Source organism: Canis aureus, chromosome 26 (genome assembly GCF_053574225.1).
Source record: "Canis aureus isolate CA01 chromosome 26, VMU_Caureus_v.1.0, whole genome shotgun sequence".
Classification (NCBI taxonomy): domain Eukaryota; kingdom Metazoa; phylum Chordata; class Mammalia; order Carnivora; family Canidae; genus Canis; species Canis aureus.
Genome location: NC_135636.1, coordinates 8,520,143 through 8,536,785, shown reverse-complemented (window position 1 = coordinate 8,536,785; position 16,643 = coordinate 8,520,143). Strand labels below are relative to the sequence as shown.

Sequence of the window (16,643 nt, the reverse complement as noted above, 5' to 3'; positions counted from 1 at the left end):
AAGAAATAGCCACAGTGCTTTAAACAGTATAAACCAGAATGGCATTAGAAAACATAACAGTTACAATGGGGAATGCCATGGTTTTAGTGCTTGTTACAGCAAGGCTCTGTGTTTGTACCAAATTCAAAGTATAAGAGAAATGCCAAATGAAATGACACCCAAGGTTTCAAAATGAAATGATAGTGAAAAGTGCACCAGCAAAAGGTATCAATGCAAACAACAATATTATATCCAACAAAGCAGAATTAATTAGAGAAAGAAAAATACTAATGTCAACAAAGGGTACAATTCGTGACAGCAATACAGAGGTGAGGAGCTCGTTCCATGTTGAACATGATCATGTCAAAGAACATATCACAAAAACAGAGGTGCCCTGGAGTATTTGTTTCTTGGAGTCACATTTAAGATGGGAAAAATCAAGCTAAAGCACATCCAGAGACTCTCAGTCACCCCAGATGTTTAGCCACAGGGGTGAGGATTCAGGATGGCACTCCTCAAATACTTGAAGGGTGTGTGCATGCAGAAGACAGATCAGACTGGTACATCAAGGCCCTGGGAAGCCGATTGAAGATGGACCACCAGACATAATTGGAATACAGTGCTTATTCATCCTACAAAACAACTTCCTAAGAGTCAGGGTCTCCTCCAAGGGGGAATGTCCTGCCTTCAAGACAGCGAGCACGCCATGGCAGGGCCCTTCTAAGGCAGTAGGAACACCTGACAGAGGTTGAGGGACTGCCACATGTGTTAACTCACATAGTTCTTGCAGGAAGTCTCCAAGGTAAGGTCCATGCTGCTTGCATCCCCATTTAATGGATGAGGGAGCCAAGGTGCAGTGAAGCTGAAGTGATTTGTCTAGGGTCAGATGACGACAAAATGACAGACTGGGACTTAAATGGGGGCTCTAAACTGAGTTCTTTACTACTGTCCCTGTCTCTCTCTTCTCTTTCTCTTTCTCTGTCTCTTCCTCTCCTTTTCTCCTCCCACCCTCCTTCACTCACAGTTGTGATTTGGGAATTATACTTGGTGGCTTTTAAAGTCTTTACAACACAGACCTACCTTTCTTTCTTTCTTTCTTTCTTTCTTTCTTTCTTTCTTTCTTTCTTTCACATTAAAAATATTTGGAGAAAAGCAATTCAGGTGCGGTAGGGTGGCTCCCTGATGGCATCAGGAACTCAGACCCTTCTATCTTTTGTTCTTCCATCCTTACTAAATGGCTTCCATTCTCAGCATCTTGTGGTGACTGCTGTGGCTCCAGCCATTCCATTTGCAAGAAGTAGGGGGGAGGAAGGACTAGAACAGAATGACTTTTCCAATTGCCCCACCCAAGGACACCTGCTAATAAATTTCTTGATACCTGTTAGGTCACTAGTTTGGAAATGTAGTTTTCCAGCTAGGTGTATTTTCAGGAGCCTGTTACTAAAGAAAGAAGGGAGGGAGGGAGGGAGAGAAAGAAAGAAAAAAGAAAGAAAGATGTATATTGAGGGGGCCACCAGCAGGCCCTGCCACCATAAGTTATTAACTTGCTAAGGGAATGGGGGGCTGAAGGGCTCTCATCAGTGAGGGCTGCTGGGCTGTTCAATTCCAAACATCTGATGGGATGGTCGACAAGTCGCCCACTACTGGCCAGTCATTAGCAGCAGTTTAGTTAACAGCAGAACACTCTAGTATGTGAAATGCACCCATGCTTTCCTATTAAATTTTATTCACTCCCTTACTTTGATGAAATAATATGATTTTTTTCCATAGGTTTTTTTTAATTTACTGAGTTCTCAGTTCTGTGTGAACAAAGTAATTGGCCTTGGGATTTAAAATCCTAGTTTCAGTTTTGCCTAGTTTTGCTTAGTGTGTGAAAATGCCATTGTGTGAATATGAAAACTACATTATCCCATTAATTTTCCTTTAATTTCTAGAATTCTTTAACTTAGAAGTGTGCAAAAACACTTCTGCATTCTAGGTACACATGAGAATCATATGGGTTATCAGAATGCAATTACATTTTAGGATGGCAGTAGGTAAGCTGATTGTCATTTTGGACCTTATTCTTTGCCCCTCCCCCTTTCTTGTTTTTTCATGAAAACGTTTACCATTAGGAATGATAACTCATTGAAAGTTTTATAAATTGAGTAGCTCTCAATTTGTTCTTCAGTGCTGCCATTTTCTACCAAGGACTTTCCTGATTCATTAAAGCATGACCTGCTAGATGGGTGTACTATTACCTAAATTTCATTTTCTTTTATACTACAGTGCTCACTGGAGTTCTGATGGGGTTTTGAACCTCCAAAGCTACAGCATTCAATATTATGCATATGAAATCATTTTCTGGAGCCTTATGTGGACTGCTTTATAATACTTATGAATATGAAAATGCCAAAATTTATTGTGATTTTGCTAATAAACAAATAATATTGCTAATAAGAAAATTTCACCTCCACAATTGTAATTGCAGTAAATGACCACTAATTCCTGAGTTGTTCCTTTTTACTAAATGTAATTTTACTGCAGGCTCTTTAAGAGAAAGGACATGTAGCTTTAAAAATTGATTTTTTAAGCTATTTAATCCTATTTGAAAATGAATAAAATGCATCACAATAATCTACAAGGCTTATTAAGGAAGGACATAACCAAAAAGTTTCCTAAATGTTATCTGAGATTTAGTGAAGCCTGCTTTCTTCAAGCACCAGCCAGCATTCACATCTACCCCATATAAAAGGCATTTTCTGCACTTGTCAAGGGAGAAAGAATCTCCTCTATACCCACTTGCAATAAGTTTCTATTGCAAGTGAAATTTTTGCCCATCATCTCTGTAAAATGATCCCTGACTCACAGCCAGTGGGCCTTACGACACGAGTATGCAAGGCAGCTGGTGCAGGTCTTCTCACAGAGCCCTTGATTGCCTTTAAGTCTCGCTCCAGGTACAGGCCCCTTCTCTTCCATTTAATCTCTCCTGGTCACCAAATAAAAATCAGAGCAGTGAGTTGCTGGCCCATAGGGCAAACTAATGCCACTGTGCTATTTTACTTGGCTTTCACGATGGCATTTGATTCTAATTTGAACCAAAATGATGAAAAAATCGAGTCCACATTAAAAAAAAGTATCTGGCATCTCCTGAGAAATCAGATCTGGCCACACTGAACCCATACTCTACCCTGGCACCAAGTGTATAGAGTTGAGTTGTGGCCAAATGCTGGCCAGGGCCTGGGCCTTCGAGTTTGCTAGAGTACCTTCAACACTAAAGACAAGCATCAGCCTTTATGTTTTTACTGTTGCTTTTCCTATACACGAGCAAGTGTCTGCCTCCACTCGTGTCTGTGTCAAAAGGGAAAGAACAGAAGTTTTCCTCAGAGGGTTGTGTTGAGACAGAGACAGAGAGGAGAGAGAGGGAGGGAAGAAGAGAGGGAGAATATTTCTCTGACAAAGTGAAAAATAATTCTATACTTTTCATGCCTAAATAGTAGTCCACTTCTTTCATTTTCTTTTCTGCCTATCCCCTCTAGGCACTTGGATTTCAACCCCTGATATAATTGCCTCTGTGCAGACTTTTTGACCAAAATGGCTATTCCAAATCCTGTTCCATGTGTGCTTCCGTGGCCCTTGCCACTTCTGGCTGAAGAGATGGATTCTAGGGTCCCTCCCCCTGATCCTGGCCAGGCTTTTATGATGACTTACATGAACAGGACATGGTAGAAGGGACACTCCTCCATTTCCAAGACTAGGTTGGAAAAAAACATGGAGCTCTTTGTACTGGTTCTCTCAGAACACTTGCCCTCAGAACCCAGACACCATGTTGTGATGAAGCCCAAGCCCCATGGAGAGGCACATGTGATGTTTGTGCCAGCACTCCAGCCAAGATCCCAGTCCGAGGTTAGCATTAGTTGCTGAACCTATAGTGGCAACTTGCTATCATTTTTTAATACCTGGCATGTTTTCTAGAGGGAAATAAAGGAGTGAGATGGTTTATCTCCAGATGAATCCAGCCCCCAGCCATCAAGTCACCTGCAGCCTATGAGTCTTCTCAGCTGACACCTCCACCTTGCCCTTGTCTGAATTACTGACCTACAGAACATATGAGCCTAGTAAATGGTGGTCTTGCACCACTGGATTTTGGAATAATTTGTTATGTGGCATTAGATAACCAGAGCAATGCCTTCTGAGAATTGTCTCTGAGTGGTCATTCCACCTGGTTCTTGCTTTTTCTTTTTCAAGTAAAACCTGATTGTATCTGAGGACAGAAAAAGGCATACCTATGCTAGACATTGCTATGGTTATTTAATTAAATTAACTCATGTATTTATTGCTGTGTCAGTGCCTCACTTACTACCACTGAAATAAGCACGTCTCTGTAACATACCTCAGGTCCCATGCCCTACAGGGGCTGATATTAATCAACACCCGACAAACAGAGAGATTCCAAACAGTGGGAAGCAGCGATACACCGATAAAGTTCCTCGCAATCATTTCACTCTCAATGATGAAGAAGATTGCTGTAAGGCCCTGAGTTGGATAAGGAGCAACTCCATCATCACAGAAGGTAAGGATGTTGGTAACTGTGCATCTTTGCAGAATCGCTTTTTATTTTTATAATGAGTCTCATTCTTCATCTAGTTCCAGTATATAATTAGTGCCTAATTAATTCCAACCGAATCATTCATCTGTCATGCTTTGTTTTCCAGATTAATTTACAACTTGTTGTCATTTTTGGATACCCCGCATGTTTGCTGGGGAAAAGAAAAAGGCTTGAGATAGTTTAATTATCTATAATTATTTTATTACACAAAATGAATATCCGAAGAGCAAAGCATGGCTAAAATCATTAACTAATTAAAGAATAATTTAATAAGCAAACATGTTTAGCAATTATATGGAAAATATGTCTCCTTTTGTGAAGCCGAAAAGACCTAGGAAGAAAAAGAAAGGTCTGCATTGGAAGGGCTCTTTTCTTCCCTTCCCGATCCATTGTTCTCTTTCTTGGGGTTTTGTGCACAAAACACACATATTCGAGTTGTATGCCACTTTGTGAATCGAAATGAGACAGTAAAAGGTTTGAACAAATGCCTCTGCCACTCAAAAGTGTTTTCTCAAGCATCTTCTTCTCTATTGCTTGGATTAAATTGAAATTGTTTGACTAGTATAACAACCAAAATAGGGCCTGGCTACCTATTTGTCCTTAATTGAAATCTGGAAGTCAAGTTTTGAAGATGACAAAGTGCAGCCCCTTTGTTTTAACCTAAATCACTGACCCCAGGGAGGTTGGGTGACTGGGTTGGCTTATACAACTACCCATGACAGCCTGTAGTTCCAGGTGATCCACGGATGTGAAAAAACACTAAGTACTTATCATCTGGGGATCAATATGTAAAATTAAATGTATTAATTTTAATGTAATTATTTAAATACAATTTAATGATACTAGTTAATATAATTAATATATTCAAATTGAATATAATTTCTCCTGATTTTTGGTGGAAGATTTAGGGATTAATTAACTTATTGTTATGTTACTACACTTACTCCATTAGAAATTGAAAAAATGGGTCTTGAGTGACACAGTACATTACTGGATTCAGTACATTACTGGATTTGCTAATATTTTATAGGCTATTTGATCTAAATGTAAGTCAGATTGGCCTACATTTTCTCTTATAAGCTTTACATGTCCAGTAAAGGGTATGCTAGTCTCACCAAGTGTTTTTTTGGAAGCTATCTGCATTTTTCTAGGGTCTGAAATACGTAGTGTAACCTAAAAGGTAGACAGAAATAACCCATAAAACCAAGTGGGTCTGGAACCTTTGGGCAGAGGTGAGATACATAGATATACACTGGACTCAGATTTAAAACTTCTCAAAGTCTTCTCACATTTGCCTCACAACTTGGTATTGTTTTCAATTTTGCATCTGTATGTGTTTAAACCGGTTTCAATATTTTAGTCGTTTTTTTAAATCACTGCCCTATGATCCACATAGACTTAAGGAATTCTTAATTTGGGGATCTGCAAACTTTTACAGTAAACTTCAGATAGCAAATATATTGGACTTTGCAGGCCCTGTGGCCTCTATCCACCCACTCATTTCTGCCATTGCAGCAAGAAAGACAATACATAAATAAATGGGCAAGGCTGTGTTCCAGTAAGACTTTACAAAAATAGATGATGAACCATAGTTTGCAGAACCTGCTTTTATGCATAGGATTTATGACAAATCATTACCATTTCATCAAGTCTGGGCCTCAAATTGTAACTTAAACTCCCTGAGAGCTCAAAAGTCCATGGTTCAACACAAAATATGCAGTGTGTTTTAGGACTATCACCAATCCTGCAGTGTTTTAACTTTGAACAGTTGCCTATTTTTGACATTAGGGATAAAGAGTATTTTGGCCAAAAAAAGCCCCTTGAAAGTGGCAGTGCAGGTTCTTTAGGTTGAACGTTTATGGCAGAGAATTTAAAAATCTCCAAACAACAAGCACTGTGCTCTCCTTCAGATGCCTATTCTTTCATGCTCTTGGTTGTTAGATGGGGGAAGAGCATCTGTGCTATTCTGATCACTTGACTAGTTGTCAGGGATGGTGTTACTCAGAGGCCCACTTAAAGGGAAATAAATGCTTTTGCAAGATTTAAGAATGTCTTTCATCAACCACTGCATAAAACCCCTCTGAGTGCCTGTTTTGTCTATTGAACAACCAAGATAAGAAGTATATAGAAATTAGTTTCTTGTCTTCTATGTAGGCTATTTTCCCCAAGTTCAGTGCTAATGACATTCCCAGGGCATCTCTCAAGAAGGTGCTCCTAACTCTCAAATGCTGGGCCCAGGCTCTGGGAGACATTTGAGAAACTCAACCCTGCCACATTAATTCAACTCTGTGTGGTGCTTCTTTTCCAATGACTTTTCATATAAGAAAAGTTAGGAAGAAAAATGTTAACCTCCTGCTTGAAGGAAGCTCTTTCTCTTTGTAGCTTTTCCACAATTAGAGTCCTATCAAACTTGAATTTAATTAGTCCCATTCCAGATCATATCTTCCTCATATGGGTTGCTGTGAGGACTATATTTCATGCCAAACTCAGGACAGTGTGCCACACATAGTAAGAGTTCAGTAATACAGGCTGCCATCTGCATTATCGTTACTACTGCTAGGTGCCACGAAGTTGTTGCCCTGCACTGAGGGTTACCCAGAGTGTAGTCTCAGCCCCTGATAATAGCACAGTCTAGGACACAGTCTACACAAAAAATGGGAGATCCGCGTATACCAGGGATCGACCCAGCTGTAGTGAGACACAGGGTCCTTCACGAGAGCCCTAGAACAGCAGTTTGGAGAAAGAGGACTGAGTTCAGCCTTAAAGAACAGCAGGGTAACTAAACAGAGAGACAAGCTGGGGGAGTGGGAATTGTCCCGGACAGACCCTTAGAGGGCAGCAGGTGGAGGACAGCAGGGCCCAGCTGGTTTAACTGATTACTTTTTTAGAGGTTGGGGAGCTAGTGAAGGGGGATAACCAGTGCACACGACAGCACTTGAGGAAGGTGAACCTCCTGTCTGTGGCACCCATCGGGTAGAGAGAAAGCCATCCAGAAGGAACAGGTGGGAGAAGACTGTGTAGCCCGCTGAAGGTGGGTGGGCCGTGCATGCAGGTGAGGGCTGCTGCCGCCACTTCTAGCTCATATTCAGATCAGTTATGGGATGATGGGACCTGAAGCTAGAAACTAGATTCCTGGCACTTCATGAAGAACCAGCAGGACTGCACTCTTGTACACACTGCCATCGCTCCGCCTGCCAGCTCTTGCTTCCTCTTCTTGTCACTGTAATGACACAGGGAAGAATGTGGACATCTTTCATGATAGTTGGCTTTTGCTCCCTGGGTGCTCATCTCCTCCTTTCTCAATAGTTCAGGGTGGGGCTGGCGAGAGAGGGCTGACAACAGGACCCTTCCTACAAAAGTCGGAGAAAAAAAATCTCCTGTGTCTCAGTGGCTGTGACTGGGTCACATGTCCATCCTGGAATCCCACATCGGATCCTGGGACACACCAGGCTTGACTTGGTTGAAGTACCAGGACATGAGGGGTGGGGCTTGTTTGTTGAGGATGGTAAAGGGATTGTTCTAGAAAGACAGGTGAATGCTGGGTAGCAGAAGCAATGGATGGTAAGTAGGAGAGGTCAGCTCTGGAATTTCTACCCATTGAAACTACAGATACAGCATCCCCACTGCCCGCAGCACCCCCCATCCATAGGTTGCTTTATCCTGCCTGCCTCCACTTCCAAAGGAGAAATGGTTGATCTGTGATGGAATTAGCCCAGTCTGAAGGAAATTGTTTTCTGGGCTCTAGAGTTGGATAGGTTTATAGATGTAAATTATCCTAAACTATTAGAACTGCTCCAGTGTTGTTGAGAATAGGTGACATCACCAGCTCAAATGCTGCTTTCAACTGCAAACAAAACCTGCAGGTTTCCGCCAGGGGTTTCAGATGGAACCCAGCAACCTAATACATTACAACAGTTTATGGCATTAATTGAAACTAATTGAAATTCATCTGCTATTACCTCTGTACTTTCCATGAAAATGAAAAGTAAGATGAAAGTAAAGTAAAAAAAATAAATAAATAAAACGCCCTTAATGGCCCAAAATGGATCAATTATTTTCATCTTTAGCTAAATACAGTTTACTGCCTTATTAAAAGCATGTTTGTTAGGAAAAGTATAACATTAAAATTCCAATGCATGAATCACCGAGCAAAGGCTTTGTTATGTTATATTGAATATGATCTTCCCTTTTTATTTGGCAGAGCAAAATGAGACAGGTCAGGCTTGGGTCATGGAAATCTTATGCTTTGACTAATAAAAAATAAAAACATTCTCTCATCTATTTATAGACATTATATGTTTTTTAAATGAATGTTTATTTCATAATTTACTAATATTCTATGATATCTATTTTAAATTCTTTCATTATCTAGTTATTTGCTAAAGTTAATTATATAGATTAAATGCCAATTAGAAATATGTTACATGTCCATTTGCAAATATAGTGTAGTTGTATTAGCACTCTGAAACCAGACTCGGCAGGTCTGAGTTCTGCTGAACCACCTACTTGCTGTGTGACCTGGAGCTAGATCCTTAGCCAATCTGTCCTTAGTTTTCTGGAGAGCATAGTAAAACATATCTCTTGGGCCTGTTCTGAGGATGAATGAGGTCATAGATAATTACTCTATGTCTCTTTTGAAGTGGAAAAAAGGAAATATAATTCTTCATTAAAATCCAATGGAATATATAAATATACATAGACATAATTAAAATACATAAATTATAAAATATAGCATATAGTTTTTGTTTTATCTGGCCTTAAACATATACTAACTAGGAAGAAAAATTCATATTAATATCAATGTGCATAAATTTTGGATTGATTTCTTCTACAGACTGCATCATACATTGAGGTGTGATTTCATGGCCGGACTACCAAATCCAGAAATCCCTTCCTTTTCTTCATTTCACTAGATGGTTTTCATCCTGGAGAATCCTTCATCTTTAGAGTATTGAGCATGATAGTGAAATACATACTTTCTAGGGGGTTAAAATTAAAGCACTCAATTCAAAAGAATAAAATACTTTTTTAGCATCTACTAAAAAATTATTTAAAGGTTGTTCCATCACTCTTAGAGCAAATCCATATCTAAAAAATTTGAAACCATATTTTGTTTTTTGAACTTAACAGGGAGGTCACCTTAAGCATTTCATTTCTCTAAAGCCATGGTACTTTTATTTATTTTTAAATCTTTTATTTATTTATTCATGAGAGACACAGAGAGATAGGCAGAGGGAGAAGCAGGCTCCATGTAGGGAGCCTGATGTGGGACTTGATCTCGGGACTCCAGGATCACACCCTGGGCCAAAGGCAGGTGCTAAACCGCTGAGCCACCCAGGTGTCCTGGTACTTTCAAATAATAGTAAATTTTGGGGGTGCTTGGCTGGCTCAGTTGGTTAAGTGTCCAACTCTTGATTTCAGCTCAGGTCATGATCTCATCATCGTGAGATTGAGCCCCACATCAAGCCCCACACTAGGCTCAGAGCTCAGCGGGGAGTCTGCTTGAGATTCTCTCCTTCTCTCTCTGCTCCTCCCTGCTCTGCACAGTGTCTCAAATGTATAAATAAATCTTTTAAAAAATAAATAAATATTAGTAAATTTTGTAGCCTCTGAAACTTATTTATCTCCTCCAGGAACTGGGATGATGGAACTGGCCTCATTTCCCCTCTGATTAAGATAAATTGAAGAACCTCCTAAATCTGGGTCCATTATGATAGTTGAAATGTTAGAGGGTCTTTGCCTTACTTTGGTGGTCACAATCAAAGTTGCTAGTGTTTTCATTTATATCTTCAAAGAGCACGTATCAAAAAGCAAGAAGATCACCTTTCCATTTCTGCCAACATTTTAAATGACAAATCTTAGTGCTTTTTTGATCTGAGATGGAGAATTGACAGCTTGCAGAGGGTGATTTGAGACCTCACTGCCCCCCCTTCTCCCCAGTTGGGCTGTCAACACTGAAACCCCTCTCTCCTGTTGGCAGCTGCCTTGCACATTTCACCAGGAGGGTTGCTGCAGGTTAGCCATGAGGGAATGAGTGAGTGCTCCCCTTGCCAACCTTCATTTCTGGAGCTTTCATATGGTCCTCTCTGTAATGATGCCTTCCTTGTGATCTGCTTCCCATTTCAGATCTGTAATCTTAGTAATGCATAATTTATTCCCTAAAAGGAGCAACCAAGATTGGCCTACCATAAAAACTGCTCTGATTGTATTCTATTACCCTTTATTGAAAATTCACCCAGACTGCTCTGATCATCAGTTACCGTTTGCCATTTCAAAGCAGGGTAGCCCACTGTGGTACCTCTGTCACCTATCCGATCAAGTGCAAAAACAGGTCATTTCTTATCCTTAGATTAACTGAGCTTTGGAGAAGACAGTGCCGAGATTTTCTAGCATAAAACTGATAAGCAGGGGAAGTCCCCAGCTTTCCCACTCTATTTGCATCATCTATGTGTAGAAAAGTCAAAAGAATATATATGATATCCCAGTTATGTGAAGGAGGGCCCTGCAATGTGTTACCCTCCTTATAACCATTTGCAGAGACTCCATGAGTCATAAAGAACCTACATCATGGAAATATGTCGATTAAAGTAAATCTTTGGCTAACTAAAGTTGTCTGGCGTTAAAAGCATGCCATACATGAATATGTATCAGGGGTCCCACATAACCGGGGGCTGGCTCACCCTGTCTGTTCAGTTGTCAGGGTGTTCAGCACCCACAGAACCCCATCTACCGCATCTTATCTCATACATTCTGGCTATGATAAAGCTGTCAGACCCAATATCTCCCTGAGGCAAAGCCCTTTCTTCTGTTACTATTCATGGCTGAGTTCACCCATCCTCTCCCCTCAGCCTGGAAACCACTTTGTTTCACCTACTTTTAAACTCTCTTCTCACCTACCCAGTGGTTGAAGAAATCTGTAACTCCAAGGCTTTCTCTGTTCTTCTGTCTCTCTGCCCCCTCTGTTTTCTCTCTACATTTCCTTTTTCCCCATCTTCTTTCTTTGATTCAGCTAAAAATTGACCCAACTGTCACAACATGATAGTTATACAAGGGTTAACTTTCTCATAAATCATTCTCATTTCCTTGGGTTTAAGCGCGTACCAATATGGCAGAAGTATTACTTCATGCCATTGTGTGGTAGGCACACGCAATTTTGGTTACATTTAGGATTAGGTAGGATTTTGTGGGCCTTAATTGGAAACCTAATAACCAAATCTAACATTGTGAAGGGGAACATGCTTCTGTCTTAAAAATCTCAGGTATACAGCTTATCTTATGGTTGGATGAAGTAGCGCCAACATTATAGTGAATACCAAGTAGAAATATGTAGTAGGAAAATCTGGCCGCAAAAATTAAAGCCCAATTAACTTACGGTCAACTGTATGATAAAACCTCAAACATTCATCTATGTGTGCAGTCAGGAAACATTTTATTACACCCATAGTAGGCTAGGTACTATGCAAGGTTCCAGGGATAACATGGCAGGCAGGGCAAACTTGAAGTCATCTCACAGATAATCTTAGGCATGTAGACAGGGATGTGATGAAGGCAGGGAAGAAAGGTAGAGACAAGACTACCATGGGCGTCCTGGGGCTTCACCTGGCTGGAGGCTGGAATGTCTGCTTAGATCAAGGCACAACCACAGGCTGTAGTAAGGTCTTGACCCAAGGGCTTCGAAAGTACTTGTTCTATCCCATCTGTGCTAGAAAATTATTTTGACAAATATAAGTAACCATATTTTTGTGTCTAGGTTGTTTTGTCCTGAAATAAATTAAAAATCAAAATCTTTGTCTACTAGTTTTATTCTGGGGGAGGCCCCAAAATATAAGACTTTGCTTAGCCTATGAATGATTTCCATGGTTATCTTTTTGCTGTTAGCTTATCAAAAAATTATTTGCCGAGTGTGAGGAAAAAGGCCTGGCCCGCATCATGTGTGAGGAGGACCCAGGCCGGCCCACGGGCCGTCTGGGGCCTGGTCCGGCCCGCGTGGTGTGTGAAGACAGGGGCCCGGTGCGGCCCGGCGGAGGGCAAGCTCAGGGGAGGGGCCTCGTCCGGCCGGGCCGGTGCAAGAGGACTGGGGCTCCAGCCCCGTGCCGCTACGATGGCCCAGCAGCAGATGACCAGCTCACAGAAGGCCCTGATTCTCGAGCTGAAATCCCTGCAGGAGGAGCCGGTGGAGGGCTGCCGGATCACCCTGGTGGATGAGTCCTACCTCTACAACTGGGAGGTTGCCATCTTCAGACCCCCCAACACCCTCTACGAAGGCGGCTACTTCAAGGCACACATTAAATTTCCTATTGACTACCCATATTCACCACCTACCTTCAGATTCTTGACCAAATGTGGCACCCCAACATTTATGAGAATGGAGATGTATGCATTTCGATTCTTCATCCACCTGTAGATGACCCACAGAGTGGAGAACTGCCCTCTGAAAGGTGGAATCCTACTCAGAATGTCAGGACTATTCTGTTAAATGTAATCTCATTGCTCAATGAGCCCAACACCTTCTCCCCAGCCAATGTGGATGCTTTGGTTATGTTCAGGAAATGGAGGGACAGTAAAGGAAAAGACAGAGAATATGCTGAAATCATTAGGAAACAGGTTTCAGCCACTAAAGCCGAAGCAGAAAAAGATGGAGTGAAGGTCCCCACTAGCCTGGTGGAATACTGCATCAAAACTAAAGTGCCTTCCAATGACAACAGCTCAGATTTGCTTTATGACAACTTGTACGAGGGTGACATCGATGATGAAGATGAGGAGGAAGATGCCGACTGCTATGATGATGATGATTCTGGGAATGAGGAGTCCTTCAGTGCCCCATACTGCCCTGCCGACTCAATCCAAAGGGAGGGGAGCAAGTGGGGACCTAGCGGTGGCCCCTCAGCAAAAAACCTATCACTGGGGGTGGGAAAAACAAACATGGCTCCTCCTGACTCTCCTTATGGATCTCAGTTTGCTTCTTTTTATGGACCTCTTAATAGAGAGAAAGTAATCCTCCACAGAATGTCTGAATTCTTGCATTCTTTATCCTTCCATCACTATATTGATTTTTTTTTTCCTTCTTTAAACCCAAACTCTTGCCTCACTTCGTCTCTACAGAGTGTTCACAGCAAAACACGTTTGGTCTGTTTTTAGATTCTTGAAGAATTAAATAGTCTTTCATCGAGACATTTAATGTGTTTAAAGCTGGGAACTCATTTTCCAATGAGTTCACAAATGCTGCATATGCTGAGTAGCAAAAGAAAATGGAAAAAATATATATAAAACCCCCACAAAACAAACATTTTTAAAAAAATTTGCCAAGGTTTAGCTGCTCATTTACATTAGTGTGTGTGCATTCAATCAGCCCCATGGTGGTGAATTTTATTTCCTTTCCCTTCTTAAGGCTGGGATACAGTGGGCGTCAGGGACTTTGTGCTATAAGCCTGATAAAATGTGTTCTCTAAGGGCACAGAGCCCCTTCAGCCTCCAGGAAATCATCCTAACACAGGGGGCCTCAGCTACTCTAAGGAGAAAAGATCAGATTTTGTTTTTTGAAATCGATTGGGATCTAAAGCCTGAAATAAATATTCATACTTTACATAGAAAAAAAATTATTTGCCAGGCATTTGAGTGAAGCCAGTGTTATTGGTAACAGCTCTAAATGTTATTGTTTTTCTTGTTTGAGTACAATTGACACACAAAATGTTACATTAGTTTCAGGGTTACAACATAGAGATTCACAACTCTATACCTTATGCTATTATTACTGATGATGATGAAAGTAATAATGCAATAATAGATGGTGTAGCAAAGTGCCTGGCTTTGTGCCTGGTGTGTAGGAGTCACAAGATAAACATGAGTGGACTCTAAAAATTCTTTACAAAGTAGAGTGAAAAATGATATAGAAAGATCTCACAATTGCACAAATATCTTGGAAAGAATAATCCCCCTGAGAGTGCAAATATTTAAAGATTTTACTTTTTAAAGTAATCTCTACACCTAATGTGATGCTCGAACCCACAACCCTGAGAACAAGATTTGTGTACTCTGCTGACTGAGTCAGCCAGGTACCCCAAAAGTGCAAGCATTTGAAAGGCAAGAGATGGAACTGGCAAAGCTGACTCTGTCACATGGGGTTTTGTTATATTTGTGAAGGGATGTGGTTTGACCTGTGATGTATTTTTATTTATGTTGTACAAAATTATATTAAAATGAGACTCTACTATATTCTGTGGGTATTGAGAGGAATATATGTAAGTAATTTTATAAAACACGTTTCAATGAAAACTTTTAGATGGCATTACATAAGCATTTATTTACTATGACCAGTATGACTGTAATAGTTTGGACTATTGTTTGGCAAATATCCACACCCTTTCCCCTCCTACAGTGGGCAGAGTATGCACCTCACTCCTTTGATCGTGTGGATGGCCGTGTGACTTGCTTTGCTCAGTGGAATGTTAGTGGACCCACTGCAAGGAGAGGCTTGAAAAGTGAGACGTTGCTCTTGCCCTCCTGTCCTCCTGCACCTTTCCATAAATAGAACGTGCCTCAGGTATCTCTTGGTCCAAGGAGGATGCAAGATACATGGTGCAAACCTGATACCAACCACAATGTGGAGCTGGTTGGGCTGACGTCAGCCAGCCTGCAGATGTGCAAGTGAAAAACATTGTCTTCTTCAGCTGCTTACAATCTGTGGGCAATCCTTGCTAGACAGTATCCAGCAACATTGCATGGCCCTGGGTCCCCTGAGCCTATAATGAAAAAAGCCCATCTCACAGTATAGTTACTAAAACCTAACATAAAGAGACTGAAAAAATATTCAAATCTGAGTTGTGTGGAGGCCTAAACACTCAAATTTGTTTCTCTGAAAATGAATGTTGTTTTGACATGCTTATTTTAAAAGGGCAGAAGACCTCGAACCTTTGACAGTTTCAGGTTCAAGTTTTGGCTTTCCTGGCAGGCTGATTCTTTGTTGTGCCAGACAGCTAATATTCATGTTTCACAGCAGGTGGAAGCCTCAATAATTTAAGCAAAATGTTGGCTCTTTCAGCCAAGGAAAATGCAGCCCACCGAGGAATGTTGCATTAGAGCATCTGAATAGAAGGAATCATAGCCACAAAATTAGAGGATCTAAGTGAAGACAGGAAGAAAGGACCCCACTCCCTGGCTTCTATGCCTTCTTGTCATTCCGTGTTTGAGCAACAGGCAGTATGGGAGAACTTTCTAGATGCTGTTACCCTCAAAGAAGCAATCTGAAAGTTATCCTAGTTCCTTCTTTTCTCTAAGCAAGTAAGACAAGCCATTACATTCTTTCAGTTTTGGATGGAAATAGATTTTTGCATCTTTTATCCAACCAAATTGAATAAATACACTTACCATTTATTTTGCCTTGTAAAATTTATCTTAATACGATTTCATAAATGAGGAAAAAAAGATTTTCAATGAATCATTTTGTCGTAAAATTGTTACATGTTGCCCGACAAGTGAGTCTACAGCAGTTCCTTTGTAAAAAGGTAAAAATGCCAATTCAAAATAGCATATACATAGCATGTAATACATTTCACTCATTTGATAGTTTGATCTTAAAACTGATGAAATTAGTGGAATAACATATGTAATTACCTCTGTAGTATTTTTTAAAATATAAATATGTAGTTTAGATTGTTACCATCTAAATGCTCTTACACAGGGAAATTTTTCAAGATTATGTTGCGATTTCATTCTTATGACTGAAAGAACACCCTGCAGTCCCTTTTGCCTAGTCTTGACACCTTACTTCTAAAAATCAGATTATGAATCTTCATAAAATTATCCTTTGAAAGGTAGAATGTTCTAGTCTTTAGTTCTCAAAAAGGGAAGGAGTTCTTTGAAATCAACCCAGTTCAACACTTAAATACTTAAAATATCTGTACCATCACAGCCATGACTATGTGGGTTTGTTGGTGTGTTGTTTTTTTTTTTTAAACCAGTGTCCTTTTTCATCGCTTAGGAAAAATTTGCAGATACTGCAAACTTTAGTAATTTTTTTTTCCTTAAGTGTAATGACTAGGGAACCGAAACAAGATAAAATGTTTTATTCCAGATGGTT

General features: G+C 40.5%; 1 protein-coding gene and 1 pseudogene across 9 annotated transcripts in view; both read left to right on the top strand.

The window, feature by feature from the left end:
• The window catches only part of CFAP61 (cilia and flagella associated protein 61), a 276,395-nt gene that overhangs the window by 187,705 nt on the left and 72,047 nt on the right, over positions 1 to 16,643 (top strand). For all 9 annotated transcript variants that reach the window (XM_077871988.1, XM_077871992.1, XM_077871989.1 and 6 more), the window contains one exon: positions 4,357 to 4,531. In XM_077871988.1, coding sequence (XP_077728114.1) covers positions 4,357 to 4,531 — 175 coding nt within the window. The remainder of the gene's footprint in view (positions 1 to 4,356; positions 4,532 to 16,643) is intronic.
• On the top strand, positions 12,614 to 14,163 carry LOC144298778 (ubiquitin-conjugating enzyme E2 R2 pseudogene; annotated as a pseudogene).